Here is an 18,027-nt window from a genome sequence, read left to right on the forward strand (position 1 = left end):
TAAAAATTTTTCTAACCGAAACTGAATTGAAATAATTTTACTAATGAACTATCCGAACCAAAAAACCGAATTAACCAAACCAAAAAATCGAACTCATTTTGATTCAATTCAATTATTTGGTTTGATTTATATTTGCTCACCCTTAATCTCAAATTAGACTCCCCAAAAGAGCACTGGATCTGGTGCTTCCTTAAGAACACCCAAATCAAGCTCCCCAAAGGGGCATTGGATTTGGTGCTTCCCTGAGGAGCCCAATCGCCGATTACAGGTGATCGATTTTTTTTTAAATAAAAATTATAATTTATTTTGTGATAATTTTTAAAATTAATAAAAAGTAAAATTATCTTAAAAATATTGTTACGTAGTCAAATTAATAAATTATTGACGGTTAACTAAGGATCAGACTTACGTGTCTAATGAAAATATTTTTTTAAAATAGAGTGTCTATTGTGAAAATTAATAGATCTTTATATAATTTTGATCATAATTTAAAAGATGTTTGAATATTTTATTTTAAAAAATTATTTAAAATTTTAAATAATTTAAAAATTTCTTAAATATTAAACCTAAGAATAAATATCGCCACCAAATAAGCAAATACCCCAAAATGAGGGGAAGATCAATGAAATTCGACTCTTTAACAGAAAAAAATGATTATTTATAAATTTAAATTTCCTGGAAGTCCACTACCTCGTCCGCTTCACTGAAAACACGACAAAAGACCTCATAACCGTCGAATGCTGAAGGACAAGAAAGACGACGAACTTCGTTAACTCGTTATCTTCAGCGACGACCACTGCCTCCCAGCCTCGCTCTGCTCCCTCCACGTGTCTGCCGAAACTTCCATTTCCAACAGATAACCCCTCCCGTACCAATCACCCACTGCCCCAAAGCAATCTTTATCCTCTCTTTCTCCCCACCTCGAAAAAAGCAAATCCAATCTCTCTTTTATTAAATATATATTCTTTTCCTCTTCTTTGTAGCTTATTTGTTGCTGTAGTTGCTTTATTGGGTCAATTTTATTTTTCGTCTCTTTTGCTTAGCTTTGGGTCTTTGGAGGGGTTGAGAAAGATGGATCATGCAGCTGATGCTCATAGGACTGATTTGATGACAATAACACGCTACGTGTTGAACGAGCAATCTAAGTACCCGGAGTCTCGTGGCGATTTCACCATCTTGCTTAATCACATAGTTCTTGGCTGCAAGTTTCTTTGCTCTGCTGTTAACAAGGTCTTTCTTTTAAGTGCTCTTCTTTCTTCTTAATGCGGGTTTTCTTTTCTCCTTTCATTTTTCTTCTCCAAATGAGTTCTGGCTCATGTTCTGTTTAAACAAGTAAAAGTTGAGCCCTTTCCTATCAGATTATGCTTTTGGGATAGTTGGTCTCGACTCTCGAATTTTAATCCTAGTTTTTAGCATTGATTGGTCTTATAAGTTTCGTAACCTGTTTGCTGTTTATTGGTGCAGGCTGGTCTTGCCAAACTCATTGGACTAGCTGGGGAGACTAATGTTCAGGCAAGGAGTTGGCTATGCTAATCAATAATTTGTTTATATTCTAAAGCTTAAAGTAGTACTTCCGTGGTATTAATGTTCTAATACTTAAGAAGTTTGTCTATTTTAAATAAAGGGTGAAGAGCAAAAGAAACTGGATGTGCTTTCAAATGAAGTCTTTATTAAGGCTTTAGTAAGCAGTGGCAGAACAGTGAGTAGCTGAATGACCTTTTTTTAGTGAACACTGGAGATGTTATGATTCTCTTAACATATTTGGATGTTATACCAGTGCATCCTTGTCTCGGAAGAAGATGAAGAGGCAACATTTGTGGAGCCCTCAAAGCGGGGAAGGTGCTTTCAATTGCTCTACTTTGTTTCCTAATGAATTTCTTTCCATTATATTATAGAACTTAGAAGTACTAAAATTGTGGATTTTAGATTTCTCTTGAAGTACATTTGATATGAGCTTGTCTTAAAATGCAGGTACTGTGTTGTTTTTGATCCACTAGATGGTTCCTCCAACATTGATTGTGGAGTTTCCATTGGAACGGTATGACTCCATATCCCAAAATAACATGCCATATTTTGTTTCATAAATTCCTGTGCCAAGTAATTATTGTTCTAAGATAACTTGATATTGCAGTGGTCAACTGAATGTCTTCTCTTTCGTCTAGATTTTTGGGATTTACATGGTGAAAGATAGCCATGAACCAACTCTAGATGATGTGCTGCAACCTGGGAAGCATATGTTGGCAGCAGGCTATTGCATGTATGGAAGCTCTTGCACGGTAAAATGTTTACTTTTCTTGTTTTTTATATGTTTAGCTTTGCCATGTGAACTTTTTCTCTTTCATTTTCTATGTCTGTTCAACATTTTTGAAAATTTTTCTTCTATTATTTTCCCTTTCTTTTCTCTTGCAAAGAGAGAATGGGGAACAGGGCTAATGATGAAAGTAGATTTCTCTTAAGAAAGAAATCCATTAATATTTGATATCTGTTTTTGTATTCTCTTGCAATAAAACTGCTATCTTTAATCTCAATTTTTCTTTCCTCGATAGAAGACATTGTAGTTTTATAGGCTATTTGGTCTGTACTCTGTAGTATACTCTTGCTCTTCACACTTAAATGTGATGGCTTTGCAGCTCGTGTTGAGCACTGGAGAAGGAGTTCATGGATTCACCCTTGATCCATCTCTTGGAGAGTTCATACTAACCCACCCAGACATCAAGGTATAATTGTTATGTGAGTATTGGATTAATTATGTGAATAGCTACTCTATCTGCGAGTTTAGCTTCTTACACCTTAGGATTGAATATGAAAACTCTTGCTTTTGCAATCAATTGAGTTTAATGAACTTCAAGAATAATTTCCTTTGGCAAATAATGCAGTAAACATTTGCTCCTGATCTTGAAAGTTGTAATCATGGGAGATTCTGTACATCCTCCTCTTTAGGTTGAAGTTTTTTGCTATTCATGAGAATAACAGAAAATATGATTAAAACATTTATCCCTCACATATTTGGCCTGACAAAGTTGTCATGGTTTCACAATCAAATGGCTGTTCAGCTTCTTTTGCCACAAGTTTGATAAGTGCTCTCATTGAACAAAGAGATATTGAACTTACACAAAAACACACAACAGATTCAGCTTTGATAAAACACTGGTATTTCTAGTGTTTTTACATTTTAAGGGCCATATATTGTCTCTGTATGGCAACTCTGATTTGTTTGTAATTTAGAAGCATTTGTTTATCATATTTCTTTTGTACAGATTCCAAAAAAAGGAAAGATTTATTCAGTTAATGAGGGAAATGCTAAAAACTGGGATGGTCCAACGGCCAAGTACGTTTTAATTAAGTTTAGTACTGTTTTTTATTTTGTACTTCTTCTTCTGTGCAGTTGCCTCACTTTTTTTTTTCACAAAAAATTTATTATTTTTAGTATTTTTTAAAAACTTCAGGTATGTGGAAAAATGCAAGTTCCCTAAAGATGGTTCCTCATCAAAATCTCTGAGATACATCGGAAGGTATCATGGATTCTCTACATTGAAACTATAATAGAACATATGTAGGAATTATTTGCTTTCTATTGTTACTGCTTGCTTATCTCCTTTGGTTGATTCTAGTTTAGTATGAAGCCTATCATTAATTAATTATGTAATGAATGTTGCTTATAGAGGACTAGCCTTTTGTCATCCACTATGTGGATCTTTAAGGAGAAGCTGAGAAGTAATAGGGAAAAGACAACCTCCCTTCTTTTAGAAGAAAGAAAGAGACGGGAAACTAAGGGAAGTTTGGAGCTTTAACTTGAAAATTTATTTGAAAGGGAGAAGGAAATAGGAGTCTAAGTTTTGTAAGAGAGCAACTTAATGCTTTAACAAGTCTGAGTTCATGTGGAGAGCATTTAGAACTCCTTATTGGCGATATGTGAGAAGAACAATTATTTCTTTACAAGCTTAAAAGATTTTGAAGTCAAGTGTGCTATATGCCTACTGTTCTATATGATCTGCAAGACTGTAATTCATATAATATGGATATCATAATTTCAATTCTAGCCCAATTGAAATCATCATGAAATCTTGATTGGTGAAAACATAAGTGGATTTATTAATTTGGAAACAATTAAAGAATCTGATGGATCTAGTTTGAAACTGGCATATCTGATGCGTTTATGGCCATTGAACAATTTGATGTTTGAATTTCTGATATTATGAATAAGTAGCTAGCATTACTCTTTTGCCAGGAGTACCATCTGCTCTTTTTATAGGGTTAGTAAGAGCAATGCTGATGCATTCTTTTAGGACAATTATTCATCTGCATAAATGATCAACAGTGACTATATAATTTTTCCATCTGGATTTCTGTGTTTAGTTTATGATCTGGATTTGTTTCTTTTAAAATGATTGTTGTTTTCTGATAATGACATTGTGCTGAAACAGCATGGTAGCTGATGTCCATCGCACATTACTCTATGGGGGTATCTTTTTGTACCCTGCGGATAAGAAGAGCCCCAATGGGAAGCTGCGGTATGTCAAATGCAGATAGGGTTTATAGCTTTATTTTTTTTCTTCCCTTTTTTTATTACTAACAGGCTTGTTAAATATGTTTTCCAACACAATGTTTCTATTTTCAATGAGTTTTTAATTTGTTACTGCGTTTGAGCAATTTTTGTGAACTAGTGTTCTCTATGAGGTCTTTCCAATGTCATTCTTGATGGAACAAGCTGGAGGTCAGGCATTCACTGGCAAGCAACGGGTATTTACATTAAACTTTGCTATTATCAAGGTCAAGCTGGTCTAATGACTAACTAAAGCTTTGTATGGTTGATGCTTTTGCTGTTTGCATTTTTCTTTTCTCTGAAAACCAAAAAATGTAAAATGAATAGAATACAAAAGGAAATAGCAAAAGCATCAACAGAACAGAGATGATTGTGTTAGCTGTTGTAAAGAAACATTTCTGTTTTTGCTGCAACATTCATAGTTGTAATGATTTCTGTTGAGAAACTTACTGCAGCATATCTGAAGCCATAGCATTATTCTGAAAAAAAAAAAAAAATTACTGCACTAGTGTGAGAAGCTCTTAAATTTTTCATAGATGACGATTAATTGAAGCCCATAAAATTGCTAATACCTTGCTCATAATGATCTGATTTAACCTGATTAATTTTGCAGGCACTTGACTTAGTTCCAACAAAGATACATGAGCGATCTCCAATATTTCTCGGCAGCTATGATGATGTTGAAGAAATTAAAGCACTGTATGCTGCAGAAGGGAAGAAGGAATAAATGTACAATTTCTCATTCCTCTCACTCTACTTACATAGCCTTACTGGATTCATAAGATATATAATTCATTTCAAAGCTTATTTTGTAATGGCATACTACAGATTATGCATCATTATATTTTGAATAAGAGTTTAGTTGAATGGTATTCATCATTGCATAAGCATTTGCCTCTAGGTTTCAGACTGAGTTGTAAAAAGGGTCTTAAGGAAATGGATTAACAAACCATTTGTGCAGAGCTGATGCTGATTGCTAATCAATTGGCAAAGGCATATGCTGATTGCTGGTTATACATGGCATTCAATAACAGCCTAGCTGAACCTAAGATGAGCTTCAGTGACTGCTTACAAAGGTTCTTGCAGAGGTCTCCCACGGAATGTTGTTGTGAATTGAAGCAGCTTTCCTCCGCCATTCAACAATCATAACAAAGTTGTTTTTCAGAGTGCTTGATTAGTTCACTTGTTTCAATCTTAGCTTCGTCAATCAATTCATTTGACAACTTCGAATAATTCCAGCCCATTTGCATACAATTGAAATATAGGTTTGGAAAACTAAAATTTTTTAAATTGATTGAACTATATATTTCTTACCTTTTAGCAAACTATCCTCATATTTAATTCTGTTTTCTATGATTGATGAAAAGTATAACTGATATCACTGTTTGGTTTTAATTAGTAATTAAGTGAAGAGCAGATATATAATTTATTTTGTTTTATTTCTTTTTGCAAAATTACTTACTGGCTCTGAAAGTTTGAGAATGATATAATAAGGTATGGTCATTCTTCTTTTTTCCATTTTCATCAATCACTTAGAATTCAGTACTATGCTAGACAAAAAGAAGAGGCTTTTACATTGTGATATAAGTATTTTGTAAGTATTTTAGTACTTTGAAAGTTTCATGGAATTCCATTCTGTTGAGTCTGACCAAATTCAGGAGGGCAGACCACAATTCCAAGCCAGTCATAAACCTGGTGTCAGTCAAATATTATATGGTCAATGTGCAACTGGAAGAACCGAACCTTGCTACTTCTTCTCAAGGGGGCTGTCTTTCAATAAAAGAAGGAAGAAGAATAAGTTCGGTAGAGAGTAGAGAATAATGTTGGTCGCAGATTATATTTACATCCCACTTATTTAAGCAACGCTGAGTCCAAGAATAAACAAGGCGTTGGGGCATTGGGGCCAGACCATTGACTCTTTCTCTATAGAATCTTCTGTCTGACTTCCTATTGAACTTAACAACGCCTTCAAAAATGACTCATCTCTATTCAGAAGGAGACAGAGGCATAGGTCTCAAAGTTTCTATTATCCGAAAATGGCTCTCGTGCTTTTCCTCCTCCTTCTACCTTCTATATTTTTCACAACAGAAGCTCAAATAAGAGATTCTAACATTTCTTTAGGCTCTTCTTGTTCTCCAACTAACAATTCATATTGGCTATCAGCGTCTCGCCGGTTTGGCTTTGGTGTCTATCCCTACGGCAATGGCTTCTCTGTAGGCATCTGGTATGAAAGCATCCCGCAAAAAACTGTTGTATGGACGGCAAACCGAGATGAACCACCATTCCCTGCTGATGCCACATTGCTTTTAAGCACTGATGGTCGGCTTGTTGTGCAACAGAAGCAAGGACAAGAGACCCTCATCGCGAATGCTTCGTTTGCTTCCTCAGCCTCCATGCTCGACTCTGGTAACTTTGTTCTCTTTGATTCAAGTTCGGACATCATATGGCAGACTTTTGATTCCCCAACAGACACCATTTTACCTGGTCAGCGTCTTTTGCCCGATCACAATCTGGTTTCTGATGTATCTGAAACAAATCATGCAAGGGGAAAGTTTCAACTCATTATGCAGAGAAATGGGAATCTGGCGCAATACCCATTAGATTCAGTGGAACAGGAAGCTGCTTACTGGAATACAGGAACATTTAATGCTGGAGATAACGTGACCTTGAATCTTGATAGCAATGGTCAGCTTTACCTTATAAATTCTACCGCATTGGTTGTAAAAAACATTACCAAGAAGGTTAGTGTCTCAGGTAAACTCATCTACCGTGCAACAATTGATGCAGATGGAATATTTCGATTGTATTCACACAGTTTCAACCAATCTGGTAATTGGTCAATCGAATGGTCATCCTCTAATAATAGATGCGTTCCTAAAGGCTTGTGCGGTGTGAATAGCTACTGCACTCTAATGGATAGGGAACCTGTATGTCAGTGTCCTCTTGGTTTTGATTTCATTGACCAGGGCCAGAAGGACTTGGGATGCCAAAAATTTACAGTGCAGATGCCTGCACTAGAAAGAGTAAGCAAAGCTTTGATGTTTATGAATTGAGCAGTGTGACCTGGGAAGAGGATCCTTATGCTACTCTCCAAGAGCTATCAAAAGATGATTGCAGAGAGGAATGCTTCAGAAATTGTAACTGTGAGGTTGCCTTATATGGAAGTGCAAGGCAAATATGCAAAATGCTGAAGCTCCCATTAAGATATGGGAGAAGAAGATTGGGAGGTAGATGGACAACTTTTGTAAAGATCGGTACTGGGGTTAGGACAATCGTTGGAGGGAAAGGAAAGAAGAGTGAAGTGCGAATGGACATCTTCATAACTGGCATTGGATCTTTGACGCTTGCATTTTTTGTTTTAGCATCCTCTGGCATTTTTATATACAGGCACCGCATTCAACAGTCCAGAAGGGTTTCGGATCTGAGAGATAATGGATTTGTTGAAGAAGTCACTTTGAAATCATTCACATACGAGGAGCTAAAACATGCAACAAACAATTTCACGGATAATATTGGTAAAGGAGCTTTTGGGACAGTTTTCAGAGGAGTCATATCAAATGGCAAGAAAATTGTAGCCATCAAGAGACTAGAAAAAGTTGTGGCTGAAGGAGAAAGAGAATTCAGGAATGAAGTGAAAGCAATTGGGCAAACTCATCACAAGAACCTAGTTCAATTGCTTGGTTACTGCTATGATGGAACTAATAGGCTTTTGGTGTACGAGTACATGAGAAATGGCTCACTTGCAGATTTCCTCTTTAGGTCCAGCTTAAAGATAAATTGGGAGGGAAGAATTGCAATAATATTGAACATAGCCAGAGGAATTTTTTACTTGCATGAAGAGTGTGAGATCCGGATCATCCACTGTGACATCAAACCTGAAAACAAACTAATGGATGACAAAGGATACGCAAAAATTGCTGATTTTGGTTTGGCCAAGCTACTGATGCCCAACCAAAGCAAGACATATACTGGAATCAGAGGAACAAGGGGATATGTTGCCCCTGAGTGGCACCGAAACTTGCCAATAACTGTGAAAGCAGATGTATATAGCTTTGGAATAATGTTGTTTGAGATCATTTGTTGTCGGAGGAACGTGGAAGCAGATGTTCCAGACAATGAAGCAGTACTTGTAAATTGGGTCTATGATTGTTTGAAGGCCAATGAACTGGAGAAGCTGTTGCAAGAAGATGAAGTGGAAAAAGAAAAGTTAGAGAGGGTGGTTAAGGTGGGCCTATGGTGCACCCAGGATGAACCATCATCCCGACCATCAATGAAGAAGGTTATACTGATGCTGGAAGGGACAGTAAATGTACCAGACCCTCCCTGTCCTACTTCCTTTTTAGCTCCCCATAGGCCATACCTGAGCTCAGCTGAAAATAACGAGGTTTAAGCACTGGAAGTAGCTGCATACTTCTTCTTTCACTAATTTTTTTTTTTGTCTTACAACTTTATTTCATTGCTTTTGGGAATTGTACATGTCTGTTACTCTATATATAAATCATTAGTCATCTTGCTGAGATCATATCAGAATTTTATCCAACCTCTGACTATTGATACGGTCTAATGAAGGCTTTTGTCCAATTAAAGATTGTAGCAAAAAAAATTGGTATAGACACATAAAAATGACTTTGAATATGCACACGAATATTTTCTAACCAAATGAAAGCCAAAACCAGTTCATGTTTCATGGCTTGAAATTTGAGTCATTTCTAAGATCAATAAGATAAATAACAGGTTATTTCTGATAAAGCAGAGTCAAACTGCACAAACTCAACTATACCTGAAGCTGAAATACTGTCACAGTTCAAGCAAAAATATTTTTATTTGTAAGGTTTGATTTGATTAAAAAAAAGGATTTAAGTTAAAGTTATGAGGTGAGAACATTTGAAGATCTCATTAATATTTTTTGTTTTGGGGTTTTCAATTTGCTAGGTCCTCACATATGTCACCATCAATGTTTAGTTTCCTTAAAGCCTAAATGTTTGGTTTTCTTTCACTGTTTACAAGTTTGGAACACCTGATATATACCACATTTCTAAAAACACTTTAGTAAGGGCTAGAGAAATACTATCAACTTATTGAATATAAGCTTTTTAAGCAATGATGTAAAAAACCTGTCTTTATGCAAAACCTAGGGGATGCAAAGTTTGACTCTCTTTAATTGTTTCTTTTTAATATTATGATATTCATAAAATTTAAAATTCATTGATTTTTACACATGTTAACGAATATTGATAAATAAACCAGCAAATTGAACAGTGATGAAAGGGAATTAAACTCATAAATAGAACCCTTTGTGCATAGTTTCTTGCAATTTGGGTTGTTGTAATATTACTTTACTTAAAACCACAAAATTTCTATTATTTTTAACAAAGAAAATCTTACTTTAAGGGCAACATAATAAAAAGAAAAGCATAAAGAAAAGAAGAAAGAAAGGAAAGTTTCCACTATGGCATTATTGTAATGATGTTTTTTTTTAATTTTTGGTGAGATATTCTCACTGAATCTTTGCATTTATAATTTGATAAAAGGTTGGTTGAGATGCTTTGTTTATATGCTATACTGTACTTCCTTGAAACAATGAGATGCCATCAAAATGAACCAAAAAGAAGCCGGTAAAGGGCGAAGAGGTACCAAAAGGAATAGACAACTCAACTATGATTTATTCTTCTAAAGTTTGAGACATCTCTAAATCTCAGAACAGCTACAAATTATTGCCGCTGTGCAAGACAAACAATGACATTACTGTTAGCGTATGAGCTGTTTTAAACATAAAACCAGAGCGAAAATGGTAGAGAAGAAGAGTTGGGGAAGAAGACTACTAGTATTCTCTTCACCAGATGTTTAAATGGTCAAACCCGACCACAAGAAAGAGAAAATAGCATAAAACGAAAGAATACAAGCGGATCAATAGAAATGGGAGAGATGGTGCCGCTTTCCAGTACACAGTTGGTACGTTGTACTTGTCAGCCTTTTACACACAACATGTGGGCTCTTTTGCACAGTCACTAATAATAGCTGTGTTTCGTGAAGTGAAATAGGTAGTAATAAAATAAAATAATTATTATATAATAATAAAATAAAATAATTATTATGTGATTTAAAATGATTAATAAAATATAATAAAAATAATTATTACGATTTATTATAATATTTAGTTAGTAATAATAATTTTAAAAAAAAATAAAAAATAAAAATATTTTTTATTATTTATATAATTATTTATTTTTATTTTATTTTTAAATATTAATAATTAATAATTTAAATATTAATACTTTATTTAAAATTTAATCATTAATATTTTAAAATATTAATATTTTATTTATAATTTAATATTATTATGATTAAAATATTAATAATTTTAATTAATTTTTAAATTTAAAATATTAATTTTTATAATATATAATTAAAAACTTAACCTTTTTATTATAATAAGATTTATTTTTTAAAACAAAAAAAATACTCTTTATATAATTTAGTAAAATTTATACCAAAAGACAAAATAAGCAAAATTTATCTTTTTTAATTATTTAATTATTATTTTCATTAAAATTTTAAAATTTTAATAATTTATTATTAATATATTAGTATAAATTTTTATTTTTTTCTCTATGTGTATTTTTTATTTTTTATTTATATTTTCATTAAAAATTTTATATGTTAATAATTTAAAAAGGTAAATATTAATATTTATTTATAATTTAAATATTATTATGATTAATATATTAACATATTAATAAATTTTAAAAAATAATTTTATATAATTTATAAATAAATTTTTAATTTTTTTCTTTTTTCCTTTCTTTTTCTCCCTTGGCCACCCATCGGAAATGTGGCTGGTGTAATGAAACATTGATTTGACATACTATGTGGCTAGATCTGGCCACTACGATGCTAGATCGGTGCTTCTCGCTAGTGGATTTGGCTGTGGAGTGCTAGATTCGGTTGTGGGGATCTGGTAAAAAAGAACTAGATCTAGTGCTTCTTGCAACCAGATCAGGCTATAGGTCTTAGATCCAGCGACTCCTTGGTCATATCTTTTCAAAAATCACTAGATTGATGCTTCTCAACCATATTGGATCGTGGAATTGTTGTCGTCACCACCATTTATCACTGCTGTCATCATCTCGGTGATAAGTGTAAGCTAGAGAGAATGAAAGAGGCAAGAATGTGAGAAGAGAGAGAAAAAAAAGGAAAAATGAAAAGAAAAAGAAGTATTTATATGTCTAGGATTGTAATATTTTATATTTATAAGGGGTATTTTATTTTTATCAATTTTGAAAGCTATTCCCTAGCTATGGAATAGCTAATACCATGGGAGGGCTTGGGTTTAGTTAAGCATGAATTTTAACTGATTTTGAAGAATAACTATTCCTTGACACCATTACTTACCAAACGAGGGAAAAAAGAAAAGATGGAAATAGAAAAGGAATAACTTAGCTATTCCCTATATCAAATATGCTATAAATAGTAAAACAGACAGCATGCAGTAAATATAAACAAGGTAAAATAAACAAAGCTTAAATGGTGTTGCATGGCTTCATTTAAATGAATCAAGTGAGCTCTTGCACATGATTTCTTCTTTAACCTTTCAAACTTAAACATGCCACAAGTTTGATTTTCTTTTTCCAAGTTCACCAGTTTGCATAGACAGAGATTATTTCAACACACCTCCTTAATATTTTTCTTGCAAATACCTAGCTTTAATCTCATAGACATAAACTTTTCTTTGCTCAATCCTTTTGTGAAAATATCTGCTAATTGCTTATCTGAATAGCAATGCTTCAACACAACTTCTTTAGTTTTGATAGCTTCCTGAATTGCATGGAATTTCACTCTTATATGCTTAGTGCGTCCATGCTGTATAGGATTCATTGTAATTATAGATTGATTATCAAGCCACATGGTTGTCCCAAAATCCTATTTATATTCCAAGTTATTGAACATTTTCCTCAAATATAAGGCATGATTTGTAGTTAAGGCAACAACAACTTACTTGGCTTCCGCTGAGGATTGAGCTACTATTTCTTACTTCTTTGAATTCCATGAAAAAAGTACACTTTTAAGAGAAAAACAGAACTTGGTAATGCTTTTTGAATCATCTGGGCATTCATGTGAAACCCTGTACTTTTATGTAGTGATGTGCCTAGACTTAATATGATGTTGACCAAGTGAGATGTCAATGGATTTTAATTTGATATGAGATCTAATGTTGGATGAATTTTTCCTAACCTTATTGACATGAATTTCTCCTTAAGAAATGGTTATAATGATGTGGTGTTAATGAATGAATAAATGATAGGAGTTGTGAAATCCCAAATTTTACATATGGTGGAAATTTGATAACAAGTTGAATTTTGATAAATTATATGTTGGTGACGATTATCTAGGAGAATTCCTTATCATTTGATGTAAATGCTTCTATATTATTGCATTAAATTCATGGTTGAATGATTGGTGAAGGAATAGTTGAAAAAGGAAGTCCAAAGAATGTATTTTAACAAGTTTAAACTTGAAAGATCGATCCCTAATGGTTACAAGTCAATCCTATGGTAGAAAACATGAAAAATTCCAAGATTTAAGAAGCCATAGTCAATCCTTTAGCTCTTATAGTTGACCCTAAGGCAAATTGTGTGAAAAGCTCCAAGATTTAAGAAGCCATAGTTGACCCCCTAACACTAGTAGTCAATTATATTGCCTTTTTGACATATCACTATATAAAGCGTTCCACACGAGCCCTAGCCTTCATTTTACATTTTCTCAGAGTCCAACTTGTCCTTAAAACCACCAACACTCCTCTAACATTTTAAAACCGCATTAGACAAAGATTCAACCTTCCAAATTCAAATCTAAGGTAAGATTAGACACTTTTGGATATTAATCACAATTTTTTGGCCTATCTCTAAAGTCTTGTAAGTTTCAACTCTTCATGTTTGAATTTGAGCTAGATGTTATTTAATTTTTTACCCACGCAAGTATATATATCGCAAAGATATTATAATGATGAGTAAAGTGTTGATCCCACAGAGAATTAAATTAATTCTTACTGTTAACTACTAAAATTAACACACCTTAATTTTATCTAAATAATTAAAATTAAAATTAAAATTAAAACTAATAAACTAATAACTGAAACTAATCTAAAATATATCAGTAAAATTATTTTATTAACTTCTAGTAATTAGCAGACCTAAGATTATAATATCCCTCAATACTTCATCTAAATATTGTCGCTCTCTCTTTACTTAATTTAATGGATTAAGTTTTTAACTCAGAGTCTTAAATTATTTATAAATCTTTGTCAAGTTTCTCATAAAAATACCTCTCCCAATTAATTTACTATACGTCTATGCAAATTAAATTGAAGAAAGATTCATTAAGTTCATGTTCTAATTTTGGCTACGTATAGCTTATGGTGCATGTCTACTCTATATACAAATTAAACCACCTAATCAACTAAGTGCATTTGATCATACGCTATTCTATTCAAAGTGTCAAACCCTGTTCTATAAAATAATTACGACATCATTTACATGCTCAATAGAATGTTTGCATATTTAGGAAGTTCGAGAAATCGTTAAAAGACAATATTACCTCTAATGGTACCATTAAGTCGATTAAGCCTCGAACTAGGTCAAATAGAAATTTTAAGGTGAAATTAAGAGTTTCACAGTTCAGGGATGACTTAAAATGGTAATTCAAAGTTCGAGAATTAATTTGAAGTCAAATTGAAATTTTTACTATCTAGGGATAAAATGGTAATTTTACCACCTGAGGATAAAATTGAAATATTGGAAGAAGTTTTTGATCAAGATTGATCACATTTGACTCATTGGAGTATAATTTGAGGTTGATAAGTGAAAAAGTTGTAATTTCGGTATTTTTGGAGTATAGGGCAAAACAGTAATTTTACCCGCTTCAGGGGCAAATCGATAAATTTTCACCCCTAACACTTGTCAAGACCAAGGGATTTTATTCATCATGGAAATGGATAAACATGAGAAATGTGTGGTGGAGAATTAAAGAATTAAAAGTCAAATATTTAAAATTTAAACCAATAAGGAAATGCTATGTATCATGCTTTTATTATTTCACTGTTTCTTTATAAAAAGGCATAAAAATCAGCCCATTTCTCCCATAGTGGTCGGCGAAACCAGAAGAGAAGAGAAACCAAGGAAGAACAAACCCTAGGTGGGGAAAATCAAAGAGAAAGTGTTGGAATTCAAGGATTTGATCAAGCAAAGGTAAAATTTCTTTGATTTTGCTAGTGATTTACCTTACCCATGCATTTCTCCTTAATTTCCATGGTTAGATTGTATATTTTCATGGGGAAATCATAGCTAGCCGAATGGGTTTGGTGAGAGAAATGATGTTGGAATTGTTTGATTTTGAATTATGTTAGTGTTTAGAGTTAGTTAAGCATGTTTAGAAACAAAACAACAAGAAAAGATTCCATTTTCCCCATGAACCTTCAATGGCCGAACCCTATGTGAAGTGTAGAAGTAATGAATTGATTTTGTGATCAAGTGAATTGGTTGAAAAATTGATGAAATGATGATTTATGGTGAGAAAATGGAATGGGAAAATTTTTTGTGATAGTGCACCACAATGGCCAAAATTTTCAAGAAGAATTGTGAGGGTTGTTAGGCTGAATTTTAGATTATTGGAATTGTATTTAGTGAATTGAAATATTAGAAATGAAATGGAGCAATTTGGAGCCAAATCGGACACAATTATCATTTAATCGGGTAATAAGCCGAATTAGGTCAGCACCGCATTTAATTGGTAGTCGGATAAGTTGCATATCATATCATGCATATACACCGAGCCTGAATTGGTTTTGTAATGGTCAAGCATTAATGTGGTAGAATTATGTATTGTATATTGTGGATAGGTGGTGAGCAAACTACACTGGTAAAAGTACAAAAATTATGCTTGAAGACTGGGATTAGGAGTACATCGACTCCTAGAACTGTGAGTAAACTTATTATCGTCTTAATTATTTAGAGTAGTTTTATACAATTGTGTGATTTTATAGAAAATGGGTTTAAATGGTAAATTGCTATGTTTTAGGAGAAATTGTGATTTTATAAATTTTCTGAAAAATTGAATACTGGTTTTGAAAATAGAGTAATTGGAGATTGCCTGCTTGTGTTATAAATTGTGTTTTAAATTATATGGCTTATAGCAATATGTGAGCATGAATGGCAAAGTCGGTATTTGTATCAAAATTATATACACTATGTATTCAGCCTTGAGAGGCAAGATTGTGATAAATTACCATGTCATGCAGATAAAAATTTTATAAATTAGGTGGTAGATAAAATAATCCATAATGCCTGCAGTGGAAGTTCTGTGGACTAGCCTAAGAGAGGGGGCACAGAATCAGATATACCTTACCTCGATCGGAGAGCTGTGTGGAGGGTTTCTCTGAAGGTAAAGATTTGAGTGCACTTCACGTGGATCACCGCGTGAGAGTGAGACTCAGCCAACGCCAAGGCATGACTAGAATTTCGGATGTGAAGACATTTAACAGCCTTGGTGGTCTCGGTCAGATGCCTAGGCCAAGGCATCCCCGGGAATGATTTTTGGCAGGAGCCAATTTTTGTGAGATATATAAGCCATGTTGATTAATTGAGTAAACTGAATATTCATGTTATGAAATATATATTGGAAAAGAATATTTTAATTCGTCTCCATTTACTTACCTTTAGATAGTTTAGATGGTGTCTGTTTACTCACTTGGATTTTATAATCTCACCACCCTCATTTCCTCACATTTCAAGCTTGGAGAATTCCATAGTTAGCTGACTTTGACAAGGACCTTCATTTAGACTTGAATCGGCAAAAACTGTAGGTTTTTAGCTTCCGATGCATTTTGGTTAGATGTGGACTCACGTGTCGTTGTAAAAGTAATTTTATGCTTTGGTTATTTGCTTTATAGCATATATGAATATAATTAACTTTTACGCTATAAGAATTATTTACCGATAGCTTTATAAAAATTATTTTACAAGAAAATAGTTTATTTTATTAAATATTTTTATTATATTTAAATGGTCAAATTTTCATTTCAAATGAACGCTTTAGATACTTAATTTGTTTTTTAAATCACTAAATACATATTTTCTGCTTACCTACTACATTTTTAGCAAGTTTTGAGATTTTCAACGAAAAATGACGAAAATGCCCCTGTGAGCCAGAAAACAATATGTTATGTTCTGATTTGGAAATGATTCGTAATCATTCGAATTATGATATTTGATAACTATTGCTCACCAAGGAAGTGCGAAAGCTAATACGAGAGTCTTGCGAGGTTTCGATCGGCATTCGAGGTGAAGAATATCTGTCGAGGTTTCGCAGCGGTTGTCACGAGCCCGATGGGGAGTTTCAGGTCGCGACACAAAGTCTACCTAAATCTCCTTCGTTAAGGTTTAACCTAGGTTTCCAATTCAATCTAATTGGTGATCAGATAATTAGAAGCATTAAGAATATAATAAAATAAACAACTTAAATCCATCAAACATAAGTAAAAGAAAGATAAATAAATCAGACTACGTATTGAGTTCAATCATAATTTTAGATAAATGAATTAGTTTCTCATCAAGTCACACATCATCATCAATAAAATTTAAACATTAAAAACAAAGCCAAGAAAATAAGAGAATAAAAAAAAGATAGAAAAACTCAAGAATTGTATTCTTGATCTCCAAATCTTTTTGAATCTTTCAAATTCTTCTCAACTTCAATGACTTTAAGGCTTGATCATAACTTTCAATTCGATGTTTCATTTTTTCTCCTAAAAATCCTCCAAAAAGTTATTTTTATAAGGCTTTGAAGTTAGGACAAGTTGGTGAAGAAAGAAGTCAATTTCAATTAGGATTTCCTCATCAGACTATGTGAGCTACGACCTTAACCATTTAAATAACAGAAATCGTAATTGTTCTAAGACTATTGTAGTGCTTCAACTTCGATAAGATTTTTAACCACATTCCAGACCGAATTGGTGAAAGTAGTAAACATAAAAGTTGTATATTTTTCTCTTATCTGTCCAATGGTTAAAGAATCATCTCATTTAAATCTTTGTAAAGAGAGTTATGATTGAAATACCAAAACATGTGTAGTGAAAGTTTGCTCCTCGAAATTGCTCTCATTCTTTCATTAAAATTCTTCCTTCATTAAACCTACAAAAGTACAAAAAATTCAATAACAACTTATCTTAATCACATTAATACCAAATTAAATATAAAATTAACTAAGATTAGATTGACTCAGTTAAATTACTAATTTAAAATAATTTAAATAAAACCTACTAATTTTTATGTATTACCACAAAAACTAAGCTAAATTACTATCAAAATTAAGTCCAAATAACTCTATATCATAGAGTTATCACTAGGGATTTGGGAGTTTTTGTTCTTCAACAAGGTTGTGGAGGTAAGAATGATCAAGACTTCATTATATATGATTTGGGTTAAAGTATT

At 32.9% G+C, this 18,027-nt stretch overlaps 1 protein-coding gene and 1 pseudogene across 3 annotated transcripts; both read left to right on the forward strand.

Annotated features, from left to right (window-relative positions):
- Positions 1-701: 701 nt before the first annotated feature.
- Positions 702-5,856, forward strand: FBP (Inositol monophosphatase family protein). 3 transcript variants are annotated; one of them, XM_007019388.3, is made up of 13 exons: positions 702-1,230; positions 1,465-1,512; positions 1,625-1,699; positions 1,778-1,839; positions 1,972-2,038; positions 2,163-2,276; positions 2,631-2,717; positions 3,258-3,328; positions 3,447-3,512; positions 4,425-4,511; positions 4,665-4,740; positions 5,157-5,272; positions 5,505-5,856. In XM_007019388.3, the coding sequence occupies exons 1-12, from the start codon at positions 1,072-1,074 to the stop codon at positions 5,268-5,270; spliced, it is 1,026 nt and encodes a 341-aa protein (XP_007019450.1). In that variant the 5' UTR covers positions 702-1,071; the 3' UTR covers positions 5,271-5,272; positions 5,505-5,856. The 3 variants fall into 3 exon arrangements, with proteins under 3 accessions (XP_007019450.1, XP_007019452.2, XP_017981497.1); XM_007019390.3 differs by having other exon boundaries at positions 5,578-5,856; XM_018126008.2 differs by lacking the exon at positions 5,505-5,856 and having other exon boundaries at positions 703-1,230; positions 5,157-5,415.
- A 122-nt stretch (positions 5,857-5,978) lies between these two features.
- Positions 5,979-9,166, forward strand: LOC18592578 (G-type lectin S-receptor-like serine/threonine-protein kinase LECRK1; annotated as a pseudogene).
- Positions 9,167-18,027: the final 8,861 nt, after the last annotated feature.

The sequence above is a fragment of the Theobroma cacao genome, chromosome 8 (genome assembly GCF_053813885.1).
Source record: "Theobroma cacao isolate CCN51 chromosome 8, ASM5381388v1, whole genome shotgun sequence".
In the NCBI taxonomy this organism is placed as follows: domain Eukaryota; kingdom Viridiplantae; phylum Streptophyta; class Magnoliopsida; order Malvales; family Malvaceae; genus Theobroma; species Theobroma cacao.